At 37.0% G+C, this 26,170-nt stretch overlaps 1 protein-coding gene across 9 annotated transcripts in view; it reads left to right on the top strand.

Annotated features, from left to right (window-relative positions):
* The window catches only part of ATP8B4 (ATPase phospholipid transporting 8B4 (putative)), a 289,860-nt gene that overhangs the window by 181,404 nt on the left and 82,286 nt on the right, over positions 1 to 26,170 (top strand). For all 9 annotated transcript variants that reach the window (XM_046009963.1, XM_046009960.1, XM_046009964.1 and 6 more), the window contains 4 exons: positions 3,287 to 3,375; positions 5,914 to 6,110; positions 20,989 to 21,197; positions 24,680 to 24,723. In XM_046009963.1, coding sequence (XP_045865919.1) covers positions 3,287 to 3,375; positions 5,914 to 6,110; positions 20,989 to 21,197; positions 24,680 to 24,723 — 539 coding nt within the window. The remainder of the gene's footprint in view (positions 1 to 3,286; positions 3,376 to 5,913; positions 6,111 to 20,988; positions 21,198 to 24,679; positions 24,724 to 26,170) is intronic.

Raw genomic sequence — 26,170 nt, 5'->3', positions numbered from 1 at the left:
TACTGTCCCTTAGGGTCCAGTAACCACTCCCTTCTAGTTTAGATAGAGAAACATCCTGATTGCTTCTAAGTCTTTAGTTACTGCATGAACATTTTCTTCCCCTGCACCCCCACCCACAGTTTTGTAAAGAGTCCCTTTCGAAATTTTTTTTTTTCTCCAGTTATCCTTTTCCAGTGTGTCATTTATTTCCTGTTTGGAATCTGAATGAGTCTTAGTCTTAAATACACATTGATTGAATGAGTCTGGGAATTAATGAATTAATGGAGTATTTCATATAGTTTAAAAAATAGTGACAAAGAGCAAAGAACTTCCGAGGTAGATATATCTGGGTTTGAATTCTGGTTCTGATACTTACTAGACAAGAAATCTCAGGCAAGTTACTTAAATACTTTAAGTTTGTTTCATTATTAGTGAATTGAGGGTAATAATACCTAATTAATTGGATTATTTTAAGCATTAATTGAGATAATAGATGAAAAGCATATCTGCACATTACCTAAAAACATAGCAGGTATTTAATAAATTTATCAACTATTTATTGAGTGCCTACTATGTGGCAGGCAATGTACTTCTTATTAATTTCTGATTAAGAATGTGAGCCAAGGGGCGCCTGGTTGGCTCAGTGGGTTAAAACCTCTGCCTTTGGCTCAGGTCATGATCTCAGGGTCCTGGGATCGAGCCCCGCATCGGGCTCTCCACTCAGCGGGGAGCCTGCTTCCCTTCCTCTCTCTCTCTGCCTGCCTCTCTGCCTAATTGTGATCTCTGTCAAATAAATAAAATCTTAAAAAAAAAAAAAGAATGTGAGCCAAGACAACTGAAGTCCATTCCCTCATGTGGTTTTGACTCCAGTAGAAGTAAGAGACCTTAATCTCAGATAATTGTTAATGAATATATAACCTCAAACTGAGATAAGTGCTCTGAAAAAAAAAAAAGAACACATACTCACACAAGTATGTCATGGGGGAATATAAAGAGAAAGAGCAAGCTAATTAAAAGTCACATCGTGGACAAAGTCTCTGTAGCAGGACTGAGAATGGTGAAGTTAAAAAAAACAAAAACAAAAACACAACTTAAGACCAGTGTGGAGTGTAGAGAACCTGGACAGTATAGATAGACATGTGATGAGAGATGTGGATAGGATCTGGACCATACAGAACCTTGTGGTCTGTATCCAGAACTTTGATCTTTATCCTAAGAGCACTGGGAAGAAATTGTTAGGTTTTTCAAACAGATGGTGTGTGTGTGTTTGTGTGTATGTGGGTGTAATTTGAAAAGATCACTATTGCCCATGGTATTTGTAAGGTTGGTAAATAGCAGGTTCCTGAATGAATATATCACTGGGGGTTGGTTGGGGGGCATGGAGAGTTTTGATGATAACACTAGATCTGAAACTAGGCTGAGTAATAAGTAGGAGCTGAGAAAACAGAGGCTGCTGAGTACAGAAATTCTTTCAAGATCTGTGGCTATGAGTGGAAGAAGAGATGTGTGAATCAGCATCTGTAGACATATTTAGACAAATGATTAAAAACCCCTAGGTGTGTTCTCTGTTGCTCTGTGTGTGTAGGTATGCCTAAGAAATATAAAATTTTAGCACAAAACTGGGGTCTGTCAGTATTTCAGCTTTTACTAATTACAAAATTCATTTGCCCTTTATGATCTTTACTATACAAGAAATGCTTCCCACCCTCAGTGTCCATATGATTTTAATAAACAATTCTGAGAAAATGTGGGTGGTCTCCTTTACACATCAGTAGTTGGGAATAGGACAGTGGAGTATAATTTCCATCTTCAGACTGAATTTTATGAGACCCCAATCTTTGCTTCCATTTGTATTTTAAATAAATGAAAGTCTTCTAAGGATGTGCTCATTCTTCCCTGACTTTTAGGATGGGATAAAATTTTACGTGTGCCTCTCTCCTTTAATTCTTTCAATTTTCCTCTCTCCTATATTAAATGGCTACATGGATTGGTAACAATAAGGGGAAGATTATGTGGAGAGGAACAATAGAGGAATCAGATAAAATTAAAGCTTAATTGCTTTCATTTAGTGTCTTCCATGTCTCCATGGAATTTCCTTAGCAATATATTCTAATATTCTCTTTTGTTAATCATCTAGTTATCTAACTCAAAGGCAGTTAATAATAATTCTTAGAATTTCCTGACAGTGGAATACTATGCAGCCATCAAAAGAAATGAAATCTTGCCATTTACAATGACATGGATGGAACTAGAGGGTATTATGCTTAGCGAAATAAGTCAATCGGGGAAAGATAATTATCGTATGGTCTCCCTGATATGAGGAAGTTGAGAGGCAATGTGGGGGGTTTGAGGGGTAGGAAAGGAATAAATGAAACAAGATGGGATCGGGAGGGAGACAAACTGTAAGAGACTCTTAATCTCACAAAACAAACTGAGGGTTTCTGGGGAGAGGGGTGTAGGGAGAGGGTGGTTGGGTTATGGACACTGGGGAGGGTATGTGCTATGGTGAGTGCTGTGAAGTGTGTAAACCTGGCGATTCACAGACCTATACCCCTGGGGCTAATAATACATTATATGTTAATAAAAATAAAAAAATTAAAAAAGAATTACTTGAGCAAGGGACTTAATGAATATGAGAGAATGCATTTATTTGAAATAAAGCTAACATAAGATTCAGTTCCTGCCCTTACAAAAAGTGTATATTATATGCACACTGCTCAATATACAATAAAGGTTTAACTTATTTGCTGATGTATTTATTGTTTGCATTTATTCTAGTTTCTCCATAAAGGCACCTCAGATATTTGGGAAACAGATCCAGAATTTGATTTGCTGATTTTAACTTTCCATTTTTTATCTCATTGTTCTGAGTTATGTTTATTACTGCATTCTTTTTAACATGTCAAATTATTCCTCACTTGGATTGGCCTTGTTACCTTTCATTTCTTCAACTACAACCACAGCCATACACAGCTTTTTGAAAAAATAGCATTTCTCAAATGTTTCAGCCACAGGTTCTATCTGGATTTGTCCTATTCTAAGGAGACCAGTTCTCTTGCAAGTCTCCAGGGTTGTTACTAAGCTACCAGTTGAGAATCTTATGCAACTTAAAAATGGCCCATGTTTTTAATAAAAGTTAAATTAAGTTAACTTAATAAAAGTTAAAATAAAAGTTAAAAGTTAAATAAAAGTTAAATTTCAAAACATGTTATTCTCCTTTCAGGAACATTTGACATGATAAGAAATACTAATGGTAGTACTACATGTTTAAATCACTTTAAAGTTGCTATTTAATTTTTTTTGGCAGGTCCTGACACTAAATTAATGCAGAACAGCGGTAAAACAAAGTTTAAGAGGACAAGCATTGATAAACTGTTGAATACTCTAGTACTATGGGTAAGATGCTATAACAAAATTAGGGAAAAATCACTTGTCATTTTTATTTTAATATATTTCTTATATATTGCTGGGAATTCTTTCAGAAATCTTCATTTTCCTTGTGGAATTTGTTTTTGGTGATTTTGCTTCTGGGGCCTAGTTATATTGCTCTCTACTTTCTAGATTATAATTTCACAACCATGGGTGGAATTTCTCATGAGAGGGAAGGTAGTGTTTAGAGGCTGTCATGGTCTTGCAAGTTCTCCATATTTCTATTTGTTTTTAAAAAAGAAAACATAATTTTTGAGGTAGTTCGGTCCTTTTGTTGTCTTACCTTTGTTCATGCCTTCTCAACATAGCTTGTGGATGGAGCTGGCTTCATGGGTATGTGACCTGTGTAATTACACAGGTTCCCCACTCAAATGGTCCTCATACTTGGTTTATTCATGTCGCCATGTAGAAATTATCAATAATTTTTGAACAAGGGGTCCCGTATTTTCATTTTGCATTAGGCTCCACAAATTGTGTAGCTGGTTCTGCTTATGAATCTTCTAAGGCCCAGGTCACAGTCTTCCTCCTTCGTAAAACTTCTGAACCTCCTTAACATGGGATTATTTCTTTCCTCTGAATTTTTGTTCTTTTCTGCATTTTTTGAAAATTTTTTCCTACCATCCATTTACCAAAAACAGTTGACTATTTCTTACATGCTACACTTTTGTCAGTTAATCTTGTGCTTCCTCACACTGTGCATCTGATTGTTATCTGACTTTTTGTGTAATACTGCTTTGCCTCCTTATGTTGGAATTAAGTGGGAAGACATTGACTTTAAATATGAAGACAATGACTTAGAACCAAGACCCCCCCCACCCCAATTGCAGGCTCACTATCAATTATAAAGAATGGGAGCTCAATATATATTTGCCTAACTGATATAAGACAGTAGGACTCTGAATAAAGAAAGAAGTGGACTCTTACTGGGCACAAAATACTGGACAGGCTCTGTGTTTTATATTTGGTATCCTCAGAACGGGTTTTCCTCCCACTACACCCATCCCCTTGGGGCAGAGACTCCAGGGCCAAGGGGACATGCTTAGCTTGTGTCCTCTCCTAGAATTCCCTATTTAAATGGCCCTAACCCCACTTCTGGGCTTGCATGGAAATTGTATGTGTATCCGCCACAGAGTAAGATTACTGATTGTGAAGGAGAGACTCTCCCAGCTTTTCATACTAGAAAATCGAATAATCCATTGGAGAATTAGAAACTGAGTCCATCCTACTTAGGGCATTTAATGCCAAGTACCAAGTACCACCAGTTTTAATGCTCTTAAAGTAATTCACTTCAATTAATTTGTAGTATTAATCATTGAAATAAAAGAGGATACCATGATACAGGTATCAAATTGGTAGGATTTCAGGAATTTACAATTCTAGTTTTCTCTAATACATGGTTTTCTAAGGTACTTGTAAGTCAGGTTTTTCCATACTTTTTTTTCTGCATAAATGTCTTCTTACATGTATATTTTTTTCATGAATGAATAAAGAGGAAAGCAGTCCTAGAATGCCTGAATATTTCTTCTTGGAGGAAAAAGGAAATAAGTTCAATACATTTCTATTCCCTAGTGCCACTCCTCCCTCAATAGTGGTTGGGCTTGTCTCTTAACACAGTATGACACTTGGCAAAACAAAGTCCCCAGAATCCCTTGTTTGGCTCAGGTCTTACCTATTCACTGACTTTGTGTCTTTCCTTTCCAACGCGGGCATTTGAGCGAACCTTGCTCTCTTTCTAGATGCCTCCAAAATGTTGCTTTGCTAATCCTGATAATAATCCCAATTTAAGAGTTGGCTAACAGTTTTCAGATTGCTTCCCACTATTTTTTAATCTCAGAAGAAAAACATACATGCCATGCCGCATTTTAATTAATCCTTCTTTTTCTTGTGGACTGTAAATAAGGATTGTGCAGCTAGATCTGTGGCCAAGAGTCTTGACTAGTCTCAGATTATTCTTTATCCCTGACATTTTCTTCCTTTTGCTTTTATGCCTTGGGTGACCATATAATTTATAATTCAAACAGGGACACTTTTGAAGGGGAAAGGAGAAAGCACAATTAGTATGACATCTGGACAACAGATATAAACTGGGGCGGACCAGGGCAAATCAGGACATATGACCTTCTTTACTTAAGCCACTTAAGTATATGCACTCATCACAAATCAAGGGTGTGAATTTATTGGCTTTGTGACCATGGATGAGTTACATAATTTTTCTGTGCTTCTGTTTTATTTTGTTCCATTTTTGATTCTTAACCTGTGAATAATGATTGTCCCTATCTCAGAAAATCAGTGGGAGAATTTAGTGAAAAAATGCATGTAAAATATTTAACCAAGTTCCAACATAAAAATATTGAATTTTACTTGTATGATTAATGATAAGTAAGAAGAGCTTTGCCTGTCTTTTCAAATGACCATTTCTTGGCGTTAGGAGTGTAACGGTATTGTGTTGGGATGATGAGTTTTGGGTTCAAGTTAACCTTAGCCAGACTTTTATTCTCATTTCAGATTTTTGGGTTTCTGGTATGCTTGGGAATTATTCTTGCAATAGGAAATTCAATCTGGGAGAATCAAGTTGGAGACCAATTCAGAACTTTCCTCTTTTGGAACAAAGGAGAGAAGAACTCTGTCTTCTCAGGATTCTTAACATTCTGGTCATATATTATAATCCTCAATACAGTTGTACCCATTTCATTATATGTGAGGTAAGATGAGAATTTATACTTTAGGTAAGCCATTTTGTCAAAAGACTGTTGTGCATAATCATGTTCTGTAATCATTTTTGTTTTAAAATGGTGACAGTGTGGTAGATGTCTTGCTCTAACTGCTTATGATCTGCTACATCTGTTACACATCAGGCAACTAAACTGCTTAATCTGCTTAACTTTTACATTTTCAAATTAGAGTAAATGCATTTTATTTTATCCTTGATTTGATCTGGTTTCTTAGGGATCTTATTCTTTGGAAAAATGGACTACAGTGTCTCATGCAACCTGTTCAGTTAGAATTGGGTTGATATTGGGTAAGAAATGGAAGAATACTTGGGGACATCTATTGTGATGGTGACTCCCTGCCACTAGTCTGGCTCCAGATATGCAGATTTAGATTCTGTTCCACCACTTAGTAGCTCCATGACCTTGGGCAAGTTATTTCACCTTCCAGTCCTCAGTTTCCAGAAAGAACTAAAATCTAACCAAGTTGAAATCAAAAAAGCTATTAATGAGGTGCAATCAAAAATGGAGGCTCTCACTGCTAGGATAAATGAGGCAGAAGAAAGAATTAGTGATATAGAAGACCAAATGACAGAGAATAAGGAAGCCGAGCAAAAGAGGGACAAACAGCTACTGGACCATGAGGGGAGAATTCGGGAGAAAGACAACTATCAGATTTAAAAAAAAAGAAAATACCATTTTACTTAATAGGGATTGTCTGAAGAGTAAACAGACTGTAAAGCTCTTAAAAGAATGTCTGACACATCGTAAAAGCTTGAAAAATGTTAATTTTTCCTATTATTGTAACTATAACATAAAGAAGTTGAAATATAGTTGGTAGCACTTGTCCATTGTTAAATGAGTCGTAACTCCCACAACACCATCTGTCATTTCTAGATTTGGTCTCACAAAAAAGAGCTAAAATGACCTCTCTTTTTCTCTCTGTCTCTCCACACACACACACACACACACACACACACACACACATGCATGCACGCACTCACACACGCATATACATACACACACAATGCAATACTGTATAGGCACATATATATGTGTATTTGTGAGTGTGTATTTGATAAGGCTTAGAAGTTGGCCCTAGAGTGTGTGGCTGAGATACTTTTGATCCCAATCCTACCAAGATTGCGCCAGACTATCTCAAAGGCACTGGAGCCAGGGTGAGACGTGGTTGTCTGACGTCCCTCATCACCAGTACTTTAACAATACAAAAAAATTACCGGCTCTAAATCCCCACTAATTTTTACAAGCTTCTTTTTCTCTCTTTCCAAAATCCTGGCTATGATAAAGCAAGGGAAGTTCAATGCACAAAATCCACCCTTGTTTCGGATAGCAGTCAGGAAACTGAAATGTCAACTTGTGGGAAATTTACTTGAAGTAGTGGCATGTGGCCACAACACCGCAAATTGCTCTGGGCCTTCTGGAGCTGTGGTCAGAGCAGGCTCTATTTAAACTGTATCCTACTGGCTCATCTTTGATTCCGAGGACCTCTCATGCTTGTATCCAATTATAAAGTCTGCAGTAAATCCTGCTCTTTGCCAGAAGAGCTATGGTCAGCTTTTATAGCTTTCCTTTTATGTCCTAAACGAACCATAAATGCTCATGGTGGCTTACCATCTGTATGTGTGCAGTTACATATGTCCTCACAAAGGAAGTATATTCTGTGCATGTTCTTTCTTTGAAGTGCATTAGCATTTTTCACTTAATCATTTGAAAGATTGGTGTTGTAGAGGTCAAAGTTAGATTCCCAGGTTAGCCTTCCTTTTCCTTCTAATGTGTCTCTTGCAGTAGTGAAAAGAAAACCTAAGTGGAATAGTTCAAACCCAGGTTCTGGTTTTGGTAGGACCACCAGTAGCTGCGTGACCTTGAAGAAAGCACTTGGCTTCTCTGTACCTTAGTTTGTTTATGAACTATACGCTGCTCAGTGAAATGGCAGGATTAAAATAATTGATCTGAGTTCCTGTCTGCTCCAAATAATACCACCTTACCCCAGGTAACATTTTATGTAAAGTGCTTCCATATGCTTTATCTTACTTATGCCTCCCAACAACCTTCTAAAGTAGTTACTGCCCAACTTCTTTCAGAAATGAGATTAATTGTACAGGCTCATGGGGCTAATTAGGGATAGAAACAAGATCCAAAGCACGACTTCTGATACTTGGTACAGTGTTTTTCTTCTCTCCCTAAACTGTGTCTGGTTCATTACTCAGTGAAGACATCAAGAGAAGGAAAAAAGAGTCTAGAGTTCTGTACCTGTTCTAAGGCATAGTAATGATGAGCGTAAATGTGAGCTTTCCTCTCAACAAACAAGAGCAGTGATTCTGATCTGAACATGAGGGGAGGAGCATTACAAGGAATTTCAGGTTGCTCAGTCCTAAAGACTGAGACCTAAAAGGAGAGAACCCTCAGGTTTTTCTCTTTGGAAAGGAGGCCTTCTATAAAGTCTCCCTCTAGGCTTTCAACTAGGTACAAAGAATAAATTAGGACTTTATATGTCACTCGAGGGTGAAAGTGTTGAATTTACTTTGAATGGTTAACAATTCCACATGAACAGAGGGTGTTGATGTTGGTAAAATATTTCTGTGCTTTCAGTTTGTTTATCTGTAGTATTAAAAGCATACCCAGCTACAGTTTTTTAATACATCATCTTAAGAAATACAGCCATGTACTCCCAAGGAATTAGATTTTGGGTGGTTTTTTTTTCCCCAAAGCAATAGGAATTCATTTCGACTTTGCTTGTTTAGCCACAGAACGGGTGGAATCATAAGCCTTGCTCTTTGAGCATTCAGGCAGAAAACACTAAGCACTTGATTATGCTAACTCTGAACATTTGTCTCCTTTTTTCTGCTATTCCAAGACAAAGAGCTGAATGTTCCACTATGACTCTCCTAAATCCTCTTTCCCAAATAAAAAGGATACCCTTCCTCTCCACAGACTATTTTAAGATCTAAGAGTCCAAATTAATTTGCAATACTTCCATTGGTTTGAAGTGTGGTACAGAAGGATCAGATGCTATTGCATTCATTTTGCTTTGAATTTTCAGAGAGCTCTCTCACTTCTGAAAGATGAAATCTTCATATTGTTTGTACAGCTACCTCCATAAGGCCATTCTTAAGGTCAGGTCTGCATTGGCTTTATCAAATGCCTGAATTCTTATCTTGGCTCTGTGGTTAATTATTTGTGTGATCTTGGGTTAGTCACTTAACTTCTCGGTCTTCATGTCCTTACTGGTGAAATTAGGGAATAGAAGGTCAGGATTCATTCATTCAGCACTGATGGACTGCTTATTACAGGTAAAGCACTGTGCTTGGTCCACTATAAATGCTAATTTTTTTTAAGTGAATGGAATAAGGAAAACAAAGCTGAAATAGAAAATCTAGTAAGGAATTTACAAGGAAGTGTGTGTGGGAGGGAGAAGTGGGGGGCACAGATGGGTAAACTATAAAAGGAAAATATATAAACAAATTCAGAATATGACTTTATTTTTATATTGTAGGATTCTACAGAGTCATAGTGTGGTTTTTAGTTTAGGTGAAAAAAAATGTGTTACCATTTAAATAGGTCAAAAATGAATGGGCACCATACCACTTTTGGAGAGGGAACTATTAGGAGCATAGAATGTAGTGCTAGAAAGGATTTTGGTTTCATCTTTTGTCTTCAGGGAGACAAATGTTCAGAGTTAGCATAATCAGGCTACCATAAATGTTCTCACTTTACAGATAAGAAAACCAGGCTTAATTCCCATTGAGATCAGAAATGGGTCTTTGCTATTGTCATTACTGTGTTACACTCTTCTGGATGACCTTGTTAATGTTCTAAGACATGTAGCAAAATATCAGTGAAGAGATATCATGAACCTGAAATGATAATAACTCTATTAGAAAGTAAGAGCATAGTCAATAAGAAATCCAATTGAATAATCCTGCAAGTCTCTTAGTAAGATAATTCATTTAAATGTCTGATTTTGTGTCATAATCACATTTCTTACTATTAGAAAAAGCTTTTAATGTTAAAAAAAACTTTCCTTTAGGTCAACAACAATTTAAACAATGATCTCATCAATAAAAAGATACAATGTATAGGAACACATCTATCAAGCTATGGTATGGACTTATATAAAAAACAAAGGCAAACCAAAACTAAACTAAAACTCTTAACCAATAGAGATATTCTATTACCTAATACCAATTTCAAAATTGAATTACTATAAAGATTTATCCTTCTCTTTGAAGTAGCATCAATATATTAAAATATTAGTTCTTTTTCAATAATTAAAAGTTTAATGTACACTTAATACAAGTCTCAAATAAGTTTTATGAGAAAGCTGGTACACTGATTCTAAAGTTTGCTTAAATGAACACATTGATTCTATCAGTAAGAATAGGTGAGTAATTATAGCTAAGAATTTTTAAAGAGAATAATTGTTCTCACATCCTCCCAGGTATTGCCAAATTTTATAGAGCTCCAATAAGGAAAATAATGTATTTTCCCTTTTTTTATTATGTTATGTTAGCCATCATGCAGTACATCATTAGTTTTTTATTTTTTTGTTATTTCAAAGATCTATTTTATTGTAAACATTAGAGTAAACAATCTCTAAATAGTTTCAGTATAAAGCTAACAAAGAAAATAAGAGTATTTATTTTTTTTTCAGCATAACAGTATTCATTGTTTTTGTACAACACCCAGTGCTCCATGCAATACGTGCCCTCCCTATTACCCACCACCTGTTCCCCCAACCTCCCACCCCCACCCCTTCAAAACCCTCAGGTTGTTTTTCAGAGTCCATAGTCTCTTATGGTTAGCCTCCCCTTCCAATTTTTTTTTTTTTATAAACATATAATGTATTTTTATCCCCAGGGGTACAGGTCTGTGAATCGCCAGGTTTACACAATTCACAGCACTCACCATAGCACATACCCTCCCCAATGTCCATAACCCCCTCCCCCTCTCCCAACTCCACCTCCCCCCAGCAACCCCCAGTTTGTTTTGTGAGATTAAGAGTCATTTTTGGTTTGCCTCCCTCCCAATCCCATCTTGTTTCATTTATTCTTCTCCTCTCCCCCAACCCCCCATGCTGCATCTCCATGTCCTCATATCAGGGAGATCATATGATAGTTGTCTTTCTCCGATTGACTTATTTCACTAAGCATGATACCCTCTAGTTCCATCCACGTCGACGCAAATGGCAAGATTTCATTTCTTTTGATGGCTGCATAGTATTCCATTGTGTATATATACCACATCATCTTTATCCATTCATCTATTGATGGACATCTAGGTTCTTTCCATAGTTTGGCTATTGTAGACATTGCTGCTATAAACATTCGGGTACACGTGCCCCTTTGGATCACTACGTTTGTATCTTTAGGGTAAATACCCAGTAGTGCAATTGCTGGGTCATAGGGTAGTTCTATTTTCAACATTTTGAGGAACCTCCATGCTGTTTTCCAGAGTGGTTGCACCAGCTTGCATTCCCACCAACAGTGGAGGAGGGTTCCCCTTTCTCCACATCCTCGCCAGCATCTGTCATTTCCTGACTTGTTAATTTTAGCCATTCTGACTGGTGTGAGGTGATATCTCATTGTGGTTTTGATTTGTATTTCCCTGATGCCGAGTGATGTGGAGCACTTTTTCATGTGTCTGTTGGCCATCTGGATGTCTTCTTTGCAGAAATGTCTGTTCATGTCCTCTGCCCATTTCTTGATTGGATTGTTTGTTCTTTGGGTGTTGAGTTTGCTAAGTTCCTTATAAATTTTGGATACTAGCCCTTTATCTGATATGTCGTTTGCAAATATCACAAGAGGAAAGCTGGAAAGAACCGAAATACATGGAGACTAAATAGCATCCTTCTAAAGAATGAATGGGTCAACCAGGAAATTAAAGAAGAATTGAAAAAATTCATGGAAACAAATGATAATGAAAACACAATGGTTCAAAATCTGTGGGACACAGCAAAGGCAGTCCTGAGAGGAAAATATATAGCGGTACAAGCCTTTCTCAAGAAACAGGAAAGGTCTCAAGTACACAACCTAACCCTACACGTAAAGGAGCTGGAGAAAGAACAAGAAAGAAACCCTAAACCCAGCAGGAGAAGAGAAATCATAAAGATCAGAGCAGAAATCAATGAAATAGAAACCAAAAAAACAATAGAACAAATCAACGAAACTAGGAGCTCGTTCTTTGAAAGAATCAATAAGATTGATAAACCCCTGGCCAGACTTATCAAAAAGAAAAGAGAAAGGACCTAAATCAATAAAATCATGAATGAAAGAGGAGAGATCACAACTAACACCAAAGAAATACAGACAGTTATAAGAACATACTATGAGCAACTCTACACCAACAAATTTGACAATCTGGAAGAAATGGATGCATTCCTAGAGACATATAAACTACCACAACTGAACCAGGAAGAAATAGAAAACCTGAACAGGCCCATAACCAGTAAGGAGATTGAAATAGTCATCAAAAATCTCCAAACAAACAAAAGCCCAGGGCCAGACGGCTTCCCAGGGGAATTCTACCAAACATTTAAAGAAGAACTAATTCCTATTCTCCTGAAACTGTTCCAAAAAATAGAAATGGAAGGAAAACTTCCAAACTCATTCTATGAGGCCAGCATCACCTTGATCCCAAAACCAGACAAGGATCCCACCAAAAAAGGGAACTACAGACCAATATCCTTGATGAACACAGATGCAAAAATTCTCACCAAAATACTAGCCAATAGGATTCAACAGTACATTAAAAGGATTATTCACCAGGATCAGGTGGGATTTATTCCAGGGCTGCAGGGTTGGTTCAATATCCGCAAATCAATCAATGTGATAGAACACATTAATAAAAGAAAGAACAAGAACCATATGATACTCTCCATAGATGCTGAAAAAGCATTTGACAAAGTATAGCATCCCTTCCTGATCAAAACTCTTCAAAGTGTAGGCATAGAGGGCACATACCTCAATATTATCAAAGCCATCTATGAAAAACCCACCGCAAATATCATTCTCAATGGAGAAAAACTGAAAGCTTTTCCTCTAAGGTCAGGAACACGGCAGGGATGTCCATTATCACCACTGCTATTCAACATAGTACTAGAAGTCCTAGCCTCAGCAATCAGACAACAAAAAGAAATTAAAGGCATCCAAATCAGCAAAGAAGAAGTCAAACTATCACTCTTCGCAGATGATATGATACTATATGTGGAAAACCCAAAAGAGTCCACCCCAAAACTGCTAGAACTTGTACAGGAATTCAGTAAAGTGTCAGGATATAAAATCAATGCACAGAAATCAGTTGCATTTCTGTACACCTACAACAAGACAGAAGAAAGAGAAATTAAGGAGTCAATCCCATTTACAATTGCACCCAAAACTGTAAGATACCTAGGAATAAACCTAACCAAAGAGACTGAGAATCTATACGCAGAAAACTATAAAGTACTCATGAAAGAAATTGAGGAAGACACAAAGAAATGGAAAAATGTTCCATGCTCCTGGATTGGAAGAATAAATATTGTGAAAATGTCTATGCTACCTAAAGCAATCTACACATTTAATGCAATCCCTATCAAAATCGCATTCATTTTTTTCAAAGAAATGGAACAAATAATCCTCAAATTTAAATGGAACCAGAAAAGACCTCGAATAGCCAAAGGAATATTGAAAAAGAAAGCCAAAGTGGGTGGCATCACAATTCCGGACTTCAAGCTCTATTACATCATTAGTTTTTGATGTAGTGTTCATTAATTCATTAGTTGTGTATAACACCCAGTGCTCCATGCAATACGTGCCCTCCTTACTACCCATCATTGGGCTAACCCATCCCCGCAAAACCCTCAGTTTGTTTCTTGGAATCCATAGTCTCTCTTGATTTGTCTCCCTCCTCTAATCCCCCCGCCTTCATTTTTCCCTTCCTTCTCCTCATGTCCTCTATGCTATTCCCTATGTTTCACAAATAAGTGAAATCATATGATAACTGACATTCTCGTTTGACTTATTTCACTCAGCATAATCTCCTCCAGTCCCATCCACATTCATGTAAAAGTTGGGTATTCATCCTTTCTGATGGCTGAGGTAATATTCCATGTATGAATGCATGTGTGTGTGTGTATGCATGTGCATGCATGTGTGTGTGTGTATGTACATATACATACACACACACACATCTTCTTTTATATATATAATATATATATACCACATCTTCTTTATCCTTATATCTTTTGAAGGACATCTCATCTCTTTCCACAGTTTGGCTATTGTGGACATTGCCGCTATGCACATTGGGGTGCATATGGCCCTTCTTTTCACTACATTCTGTATGTTTGGGGTAAATATCCAGTAATGCAATTGCTGGGTCATAGCATAGCTCTATTTTTAATTTTTTGAGGAACCTCCACACTGTTTTTCAAAGTGGCTGTACCAACTTGCATTCCCACCAACAGTATAAGAGGGTTCCCCTTTCTCCACATGCTGTCCAATATTTGTTGTTTCTTCCATTGTCAATTTTAGCCATTCTAACTGCTGTAAGGTGGTATCTCAATGTGGTTTTGATTTGAATTTCCCAATGGCTACTGAGGATGAACATTTTTTCATGTATCTGTTAGCCAGTTGTATGTCTTCATTGGAGAAGTGTCTGTTCATGTCTTCTGCCCATTTTTGGACTTGGTTACTTGTTTTTTGGGTGTGGAGTTTGAGAAGTTCTTTATAGATCTTGGATATCAGCCCTTTGTCTGTAGTGTCATTTGCAAATATCTTTTCCCATTCTGTGGGTTGCCTCATTGTTTTGTTGACTATTTTCTTTGCTGTGCAGAAGTTATCTATCTTGATGAAGTCCCAAAAGTTCATTTTCAATTTATTTTCCTTGCTTTTGGAGACATGTCTTGAAAGAAGTTGCTCTGGCCAATGTCGAAGAGGTTACTGCCTATGTTCTCCTTTAGGATTTTGATGGATTCCTATCTCACATTGAGGTCTTTCATCCATTTGAGTTTATCTTTGTGTATGCTGTGAGAGAATGGTCCAGTTTCATTCTTCTCTTTGTAGCTGTCCAATTTTCCCAGCACCACTTATTGAAGAGACTGGTTTTTTTTTTCCCACTTGGTATTTTTTCCTGCTTTGTCAAAGATTAGTTGACCACAGAGTTGAAGGTCCATTTCTGGAGTCTCTGTTCTGTTCCACTGGTCTATGTGTCTGTTTTTGTGCCTATACCATGCTGTCTTGGTGATCACAGCTTTGTAATATAGCTTGAAGTCAGGCAACATGATACTCCCAGCTTTGTTTTTCTTTTTCAGCATTCCCTTGGTGATTCGGGTCTTTTCTGGTTTCATAGAAGTTTTAGGATTGTTTGTTCTAGCTCCTTGAAAAATGCCAGTGGTATTTTAATAGAGATGACAGTGAAAGTGTAGCTTGCTCTGGCCAGGATAGACATTTTAACAATGTTTATTCTTCCAGTACATGAACATGGAATATTTTGCCATCTTTTTGTATCTTCCTCAATTTTTTTCATAAGTGTTCTATAGTATAGATCCTTTACCTCTTCGGTTAGGTGTATTCCTAGGTATCTTACAGTTTTTGGTGCTATTGTAAATGGAATTGATTCCTTAATTTCTCTTTCTATGGTTACATTGTTAGTGTATAGAAAAACAACTGATTTCTGTGCATTGATTTTGTATCCTGCCATATTGCTGAAATGCTGTATGAGTTCTAGTAATTTGGGGGTGGAGTCTTTTGGGTTTTCCACATAAAGTGTCATGTCATCTGCGAAGAGAGAGAGTTTGACTTCTTTGCCCATTTAAATAACTTTTATTTCTTTTTGTTGTCTGTCTGCTGAGTCTAGGACTTCTACTACTATGTTGAACAATAGTGGCGAGGGAGTGCATCCTTGTCATGTTCCTGATCTTAAGGGAAAGGTTCCCAGCTTTTCCTCATTGATAATGATATTCACTGTGGATTTTTCATAGATGGATTTTATGAAATTAAGGAATGTTCCCTCTCTCCTATACTCTGAAGGGTTTTAATCGGGAAAGGATGCTGTATTTTGTCAAATGCTTTTTCTGCATCAATTAAGAGGACCATATGTTTCTTCTCTCCCCTCTTACTAATATGTTCTGTCACATTGATTGATTTGCGAATGTTGAACCACTCTTGTATCCCAGGGATAAATCTCGCTTGGTCATGATGGATAACCCTTTTAATGTACTGTTGGATCCTATTAGCTAGGATCTTGTTGGAATTTTGGCATACATATTCATCAGGGATATTGGTCTGAAATTCTCCTTCTTGATGGGGGTCTCTGCCTGATTTTTGGATCAAGGTAATATTGACCTCATAGAAAGTTTGGATGTTACCCTTCTGTTTCTATTTTTTGAAACAGCTTCAGGAGAGTAGGTATTATTTCTTCTTTGAATGTTTGGTAGAATTTCCCAGGGAATCCATCATGTCCTGGACTCTTGTTTTTTGGGGGATTTTTGAACACTGCTTCAATCTTGTTACTGGTTATTGGTCTATTCAGGTTGTCAGTTTCTTCCTGTTTCAATCTTGGAAGTTTATAGGTTTCCAGGAATGCATCCATTTCTTCTAGGTTGCTTAGTTTATTGGCATGTAGTTGTTGATAATAATTTCTGGTGATTGTTTCTATTTTCTTGGTGTTAGTCATGATCTCTTCCCCTTTATTCATAATTTTATTAATCTGGGTCCTTTCTCTTTTCTTTTGGATAAGTCTGGCAAGTGGGTTATCAATCTTATTTTTTCAAAGAACCAGCTTCTAGTTTCGTTGATGTGTTCTACTGTATTTCTGATTTCTAATTCATTGATCTCTGCTAGGATCTTAATTATTTCCCTTCTTGTGCATGAGTTGGGCTCAATTTGTTGTTGATACTCTGGTTCTTTTAAGATTTAAGGATAGTTTCTGTATTTGGTATTTTTCTTTTTTTTTTTTTTTTTTCCACTGAGACTTGGATGGCTATGTATTCCCCCCTTAGGACTGCCTTTGCCATATCATGTAGGTTTTGGACTGTTGTGTATTTTCATTCTCTTTAGTGTCTATGAATTGTTTAAGTTCTTTGATTTCCTAGTTGACCCAAACATTCTTGAGCAGGACCATCTTAACTTCCAGGTGTTTGAATTTCTTCCAAACTTTTTTTTGTGATTGAGGTCTTGTTTGAAAGCATTGTGGTATAAGAATATGGAGGAAATAATGTCAGTTTTTTGGTATCAGTTGAGACATGATTTCTGACCCTGTATGTTGTCTATTCTGGAGAAGGTTCCATATGTGCTTGAGAAGAATGAGTATTCCATTGTTTTAGAGTTGAATGTCTGTATATATCTATGAGGTCCAATCGTCAGGTAGGATAATCTATGAGGTCCATCTGGTCCAGGGTGTCATTCAAAGTTCTTATTTCTTTGTTGATTTTTTGCTTAGATGCTCTATCAATTGCTGAGAATGGAATGTTGAGGTCTCTTACTATTAATGTATTATTATCAATATATTTCTTTATTTTGGTTAACAGTTGGCTTATGTAGTTGGCTGCTCCCATTTTGGAGGCATAGATATTTACAGTTGTTAGATCTTGTTGGGTAGACCCTTTAAGAATATGTAGTGTCCTTTTATATCTCTAACTACAGTCTTTAGCTTAAAATCTTATTTGTCTGATATGAGAAGTGCTACCCCAGCTTTTCTTTGAGGTCCATTAGCATGAAAGATGGTTCTCCATCACTTCATTTTCAGTCTGTATTTATCTTTAGGTTCAAAATGAATCTCTTGTAGACAGCATATGGATGGGTCCTGTGTTTTTATCTAATCGGTAACCCTCACCATTTTATGGGAGCATTTAGGCTGTTCACATTGAGAGTGATTATTGAAAGATATGATTTTATTGTCATCATGTTGCCTGTGAAGTCCTTGTTTCTATACATTGTAAATTTCTGTTTTATATCACTCTTGGGGGATTTGTCCTTTTATAGAAGCCATCCCGCCTTAATATTTCTTACGGGGCTGACTTAGTGGTCACATATTCTTTCAGTTTCTATTGGTCCTGGAAGCTCTTTATCTCTCCATCCATTCTGAATGACAGCCTTGCCAGATAAAGTATTCTTGGCTGCATGTTATTCTCATTTAGTACCCTGAATATGTCTTGCCAGTCCTTTCTGGGTTGCCAGGTCTCTGTGGACAGGTCTGATGGTATTTTGATGTTCCTCCCTCTGTATGTAAGGAATCTTTTCCCCCTAACTGCCCTTAAGATGGTTTCCTTAATTCTAATATTTGCAAGTTTTACTATTACATGCCAGGGCATTGTTCTGTTCTCCTTGATCTTGGGAGGTGTCCTCTCTGCCTCTTGGACAGGAATACTTGTTTCATTACCCAGGTTAGGGTAGCTCTCAGCTACAGTTTGCTCAAATATGTCTTCTAGTCCTCTCTCTCTCTCTCCACCCCCTCAGAGATCCCAATAATTCTGATGTTGGAACAGTTCATGGTGTTATTTATTTCTCTTTTACTATTTCTATATTACTATCTATTTCTCTGTTTATATGGATTTTAAGCTATTTGTTCCAGGCCTCCTCCTGTTCCTTCTTTTCTATCAGTTTGTCTTTTAGATCACTCCTTCTGCCTTGTTTACCATAGCTGTTAGAGCATCTAGATTATATTGGATATTATTGATAGCATTTTTAAGTTCTGCTAGATTAGCTCTCATTTCTGCCCTTAGAGAATCTATGTTGCCATTAATGGTTTTCTCCATCCTAGCTATTGTCTTTATAACTCTTTTTCTGATATCTATTTCTGACAGCTTGCTTATATCCATATCCATTAGTTCTGTGGCAGAGGTCACAGTCTGTGAATTTTTCCTATGTTAGGGGTTCCTTCTCTTAGTCATTCTATTGAGGGGTGGTTGAGGGAATGTACAGAGTCCAAATTATTGACCACAACTCAAGCAAGATGCACCTGTTTTTTAGGGACCTTAGGATTGGCTTTCTCTTGTTCTTCCAACCTGTCTTCTGGGGGAGGGGCCTGCCATGCTGTTACTCAGGCAACCTGTTTGGGCAGAGTTGCCCTGCCCCCTTGGAGGGGGTGGGAATGGGCTCAGTGAAAACCGGTATTTGGGGGCTTTTGTGTCTCTTCTGAGAGTCAGAGCAGAAGTGACCATACCCAAACCTCTGTCTCAGAACAGAGAGATCTCAATTTGCTTTCCACTGAGCTCTCCACGTCACACTATCTCCATTTCTGTCTGTGCTGTTAAAACTGCAGATTCCTGGGTTGTGTATCCCATGGCAGTGCTCCCAGCCCTTGCTTCCAGGGTCCAGGCACCCCTCTGTCCTTTGTGCTTCTAAAATCCACAGCCACCCCTAATTTGCATGCACTCCCCTGCAGCTCAAGGTTTCAGTCTGGGGGTTGCCATAAAGTCCTTTTCCTGCCACTACTGGTCTGTGAGTCTGTGCCTGGTCCCCAGCATGGGAGCCTTTTGCACTCCAGCAGTGCAGGATCCCAGAGGCTCCCCCACTTCCATTTATCTTTCAATATCTACCCACAAAAATCACAGCTCCCCACTTCAGAGATAGTCTGTGAGATCTAAATATACCTTCTTACATCTCAGGCTGATTTCGTGTGTGTTCAGAATGGTCAGGTAGATATCTACCTCAATTCAGGGGACCATTTGAAATGGGGTCACTTACTCCTCCACTATCTTTTTCTCCCCCACTAAGTGACATATCAAGGAATAAAACTGAAATCCCTAGAGTAGATTCTAGTGAGGAATATAATTTATAGGTGGCATGGAAGCATTCCAACACAGTAAGGGAAAGGATTTGTTGTTCAATAAATGATGATGAAAAAAACTTCATAAAAATTGAAATTAGCACCTTGTATGTACATCAGACTTATAAAAATTCCAACTGTGAAAAGGAATTAAATGGGGGAAAATTCAGTAAAGAACCAGGAGAAAAATAAAGATGTTTGTATATATAATCTTGGCATAGGGAAATCATATCTAAGCAAAATTCCCAAAAGAGAAACTATAAACTATTGATAAATTTGATCAATTAAAAAGAAAACTTCTTCATGTCAAAAATAGTGGAAACAAAATTAAAATACAAGTGATAAATTGGTAACATTTTTATGATGTGTATATATATATACATTATACATAGTAAATGATAATTTTTAGTAACCTAATTGCACCAACTTACAATGTTAGCATTTTTGGAAATTGATTTAGTTTTACATATGACAAAGATTTTAAAAGTCCATACACTTGGCCATAGAAATTTCACTTCTAGAGTTGGAAAGTCATAATTTACCACTAGAACCTGAGGCAATGCTCTTTTCCTGGCAAAGGGGCAAAGTAGTGTAACAACAATAATTACAATATTGAGATTTACTCAGGACCTATTATGGTTTGCTTGGTGCTTTATAGAGATACTGCTTTTATCTCTTTTGACAAAGCAAAGCACATCAAACAATGTATTAGAGACAAAGTCCTCAACGTACACATTTCTTTAGATCTTTCTAACAAACATCTTTAATCATAGTCACTTTCTCCTAAGATATAAGAGAAATGCCAACTTAGGTTACCCAGGAAATCTCTACTGGGTCTGTTTAATATAAATGGTGACCCATGGGACATTCTCCAAGGTTTTATGGGGAGTCAGTCTATTTTTTCATGGTGTTTCAGGGAAATAACTTTGGCAGGCTCATGATTAGACTCTGCTGAGATGCTTCTGAAGGTCACTAGAACCTGGGGATGGAGTATCCATATTTTCTCCTACACTCTGAAGACTTTGATGAACTTCTTACTTTAGCAAAGCTTTGTGTGTTCTGAAATTGATGGAGCATTTCTTTTTCTCCATTTTAATGGATGAAGTATGGAAGTAATTCGTCTGGGACACAGTTATTTTATAAACTGGGATCGGAAGATGTATTACTCTGGAAAATCCACACCTGCTGAAGCTCGGACGACCACTCTCAATGAGGAACTGGGCCAGATTGAATACGTTTTCTCTGACAAAACAGGAACCCTCACTCAAAACATCATGACTTTTAAAAAATGTTCTATTAATGGGAAAATCTATGGTAAGAGAAAGAGTTCTTCTTTCTTACTGATATTGTTTTTTTTTTTTTTTTTAAGATTTTATTTATTTGACAGACAGAAATCACAAGTAGGGAGAGGGGCAGGCAGAGAGAGAGGGGGGAAGCAGGCTCCCTGTCAAGCAGAGAGCCCAATGTGGGGCTCGATCCCAGGACTCTGGGATCATGACCTGAGTCGAAGGCAGAGGTTTTAACCCACTGAGCCACCCAGGCGCCCCTCTTACTGATATTGTTAACAGTTCTTAAAGACCATAAGCAACTCTATTTTGTAAGACAAACCATTTATTGCTGGCTTTCTTATTAATATGGGCAACACCAGCATCTAATATAGTGCTCAGCATATAATAAACACTCACTAAATATTTTTTCAATGAATGTTGAATAATTGAGATGAAACTTTGTTATCATTTGGGAATAGAGATAGGGGTTAGTTATGATACTATCTGAGATTGCTTTTAGTGCTCTGTGTAATTATGCTCCATGGTGCTTAATATGCCCATAACCCAGGAAGGAAAATTTTTTGCAACTTAATTTGCTCAGTAAAAGCAGTGTTTCATACTTGCTTCCTAACAGCTCTGGAAGTGGTGTTAGGGCCTGTGTTTGTAAGAATTTACAATTCATTCCTAAGAATTCACACTGAACAGGGCTATTTTGAGTGACCAGACAAGCTATATCATTAATATCCAATTCCTGTTTATTTTTGTCAGGACACCTGCTCTGAATTAGGATTTTCAGGCATTCTTTTTATATGTGACCCTTGTCACTCTGATTTTGGCCAGTTATTAGATAGTTCTGCTTAAAGCATGGGAGATCAGCAGAAGGTTTCTGTTGGGTGTCTTGGATTCCTGATCTCTCTTCACTGACTCTGAGTGCCCAGGTTTTTGGTACAGAAATTTCAAGAAGAAATAACCGAGAAAGAGAGGGAAAAACTTCCCTTTGTCTCCTGATGAGAAGCTTTACACATTGCCAAATATTTTGAAGTAAGATCTGATCTTGAACAAAATTAAGAAATACAAGAAGTTGATGTTTATACTCTCCTGCCTGTTGACCTCCCTTTGCTACCCCCACTCCTATAACCCACCTCTCCTCTGCTTTAATTCCCCCCTTTCTGGGTGAGAACCAGACAATTCTTAATCTGGACTTCCATAAGCCCTCAGTTACATTGTGCTTTTCTCATATCACTATTACAGTAAATTGTAGGTAAAATAGAGACTTTCCCTAAAAATTTTTTTAGGAGCTTAACATTATTTTTAGGAGCTTTCTAAGAATACTGACTAAGCCCAATGAATAGTTTAAGTGGGAAAATTTTGGCCAGAGTAGTAGAGATTTTTTTTTAAAAAAGATTTTATTTATTTACTTGACAGACAGGGATCACAAGTAGGCAGAAAGGCAGGCAGAGAGAGAGAGAGAGAGAGAGGAGAAAGCAGGCTCCCTGCCTAGCAGAGAGCCCGATGTGGGGCTCCATCCCAGGACCCTGAGATCATGACCTGAGCCGAAGGCAGAGGCTTTAACCCACTGAGCCACCCAGGCGCCCCATAGAGATATTTTTAATTTGGAGGACCTTTTGGATTTTTTTTTTTGTTATGGAATATGTTGATAATAACATAATAATGATAATATCACTTTTAGGAAATGATGCTAAGTAACTTATCAGATATGTGCACCAGGATTTCTTTGTAGAGATATTTGTCCCAGGTCTATTTTTAGCAAAGGCCCTTGATTTTCACAAGTATATATATCCCAAGACCTTTGCAAATTTCCAAATCCCATGATGCTTGCAGTTTCCCTAGTAAAATGCAGAACTGAAATATTTAAACTCTTTATATCCTTAATTTATATACTATTATATTTATAATGTATTTTGATGTCATTTAAATATATTCTTACTAAAGTACTCACAGAATGTTCAATAATCACTTTTTCTTGTTTTCTTATAGATTGGTCTTGTTTATGTGATATATCCAGCCTTGGGAAAATTGGGCATTGTACTCTGATTTATCTAAATCTTTTTTCTAGCTCAGAACTTTTATTTTCTTCAAATTCTTTAACTTTTCTTCACTTTCATCACTACCTTTATAAGGACCCTCCCTTTTGAGGGGTCATTTTACAGGAAGGCACAGCTTTGTTTCATTTTTATCAGTTATGAGTTACTGCCTTATGGCACAATGACTGGAGCATAATCTTAGTGAGTTTGAGATTTAAATTCTAGGAACATGTCACTGGCTTGGGGATTCCGCCTATGTTGCAGTCACACAGCGGTCCAGATTTAGACCAGTGCTCCAGAAAAACAGCAAATACTGATTCATCAGAGGCTTTTCTGGGTCATAGCGTTGTGTAGTGAAAAGAGAGAGACTCAGGTTCAAAAACATACAAGGCTGACATTTTAGCCTCAGTTTAGTAACTTTCCATGGATTTCTGTTCTTCAGTTCCCTCACTTGTAGAACAGGAGTGAAAAATCTTCATCTTGCAAGTTTGTTATGAAGATGAGTGATAGTACAAGTGCCTGGCACAGGATTGATCCAAGAAATTCTTACTATCTTTGCAAGAAATATAGTCTTGGTAAATGGCATTAAATCTTCAAATGCTAAGCAAAAATTAGAAAAATCTTAAAAGCTTCCGAAGAGAAGAAAGCTAAAATAAATTATGCTATACAGCTATTATACAGCCATTCAAAATTAGATTCACAAAGAATTTTAATGACCAGAGAAATTCTCACAAATTCTTAGGTTAAAAACAGCAGGAACCAGGCATTTTTGAACTCTGTGATAAATATATTTTCACACACAAACACACACATGAATTCAATGTTAAAGAAACTCTATAAATACATGTTATCCCGAGGGTGGCGGGATTATTAGTAATTTTTATTTTCTACTGTAAACATCTTGTATTTTCCAATTTATCTATAATGAGGATATATTGGCTTTATACTAAGATAAATTATTTTAAAATATTTGGCACACACTTGTCTGTGCTTTCTGACTGTAGGGGACATGGACACTGTTTAACATTTACATGCTAACTTGACCTTGGTATTACATAGCTGTACCTGGCCCAAACCAAGATGGAGATGTACTCACCAGGCTCTAACATTGGTGAGAATTGGTCTGTCTAGGATGTCATTTTGAATGCCCCAGCTGTGGGAATAAAGTAGAAAACAAAAATTTGCCTCTGGCAAACATCGTAGGTAATGTGATAGCAGAATGATAAAATTTACAGAAGTACATTTCATGAGCTTTATATTTTGTTTTAATGCATACTGCATTTTAGTTCTTTCTTGAGCAAACCTGGGTATTTCTCTGGATTAATCACTATGTCTAGGCCTATAGTTTGAAACCACTCCTAAAAAGTCTACCTTTGAACTCATAATGCCATCTAGTAATGGTGCTTGAATAAGTGTATTCCTTAAAATGAAATGTCTAAATCTACTTTTAATTTCATTTACTATTCTCAATTTGTTTTGGCAGGTGAAGTTAATGAAGACATGGGTCATAAAACAGATATACCTAAGGTGTGGAGGTGATAAATTTCATTCTTACTTTTAATTTCAAATTGTACATGTGTTTCTTTTTTTTTCTTTTTATTTTAAAATTTTTAAAAATTTTAAAATTAGCATATAATGTATTATTAGCCCCAGGGGTAGGTCTGTGAATCGCCAGGTTTGCACTTCATGTACATGTGTTTTTAAAATGAGGAGTTCCTGAGGCCTGATTTCAACTGTGACCAGATGAAACATTTAATATATAACTTAAAAAAAATAGACTCAGATGGTTCAAAATGCCTTCTATTGAGGTCCCTCAACCACAGAGTTCCCTCTGTTTTATTCTTTTAGAGATATATCAAAGTATACAAGGAAGTATTTTTTCTCCATTTTTTTACATAGGTGGTAGCATACTCTCTGTGCTGTTCTTAACTTTCTCAATGATATATTTGAGATCTTTCTAGAGTAGTGGAGTCGGAATTCCACTAACTAGTGGATTGCAAATGGAATTGCTAAATCAAAAGGTATGTACATTTGTAATTAATAAATATTGCCATTGTCTCCTTTAAAATTTTTACAAACTTACATTGCCATAAGCAATGTACAAGAGTGTTTTCCCTACTCCTACCAACACAGTGTTTTGTCAGAGTTTTTTTTTTTTTTTTAAAGATTTTACTTATTTATTTGACACAGAGAGATCACAAGTAGGCAGAGAGGCAGGCAGAGAGAGAGGAACCAGGCTCCCCACTGAGCAGAGAGCCTGATGTGATGCGGGGGCTCAATCCCAGAACCCTGGGATCATGACCTGAGCTGAAGGCAGAGGCTTAACCCACTGAGCCACCCAGGCACCCCTTGTCAGAGTTTTTGATATTTGACAAGACTGTGAAATGATATGTCAATATGGTTCTTGTTCTAATTTATTTTTTTATGAGTGAGGTTGGACATCTTTTTATATTGTTAATAATTGATTCTATTTCATCTTTACCCATTTTTCTGTTGTTTTGTAATCCATTCATGGTTTCTACAAATATATGTCACTGGTTTTAAGCTGTTTTCTCTGTGTGCTGCTAGATCCTGTTTCCTAATGCTTTATTTAGATATGTGCCGATGGGTTTGTAATACACATCAGTCCTCAGTGGTTTTGGGGGAGGAGGTGAAGTCTGTTTTGCTACCAATGTTATATTTACTTCGGAAAGAGAATATTTTTTCCCATTTTTCATTATTTTTGTATTCCATGGGACAGTTTATATAACATCAGAATGATTTGTGCCTTAAAGTTGAATAAAGAAGTCTCTTATGATTCTTTTAGTTTTCCCTTTGTGGCTATTTAAAAAAAATAATTTCTTATTTTTGTTTGTCTTTTCCCTTTTCTATCTTGATTACATTAGAAAGTTGCCCCCTTCTTCCACAGAAAAGTGCAGCTTTGGGTTTTATTTATTATTTGTATATATTTTTCTGTCTCTGCTTTTCTCTTTAT

The sequence above is a fragment of the Meles meles genome, chromosome 6 (genome assembly GCF_922984935.1).
Source record: "Meles meles chromosome 6, mMelMel3.1 paternal haplotype, whole genome shotgun sequence".
NCBI lineage: Eukaryota > Metazoa > Chordata > Mammalia > Carnivora > Mustelidae > Meles > Meles meles.
This window is presented reverse-complemented; position numbering and strand designations above follow the sequence as displayed.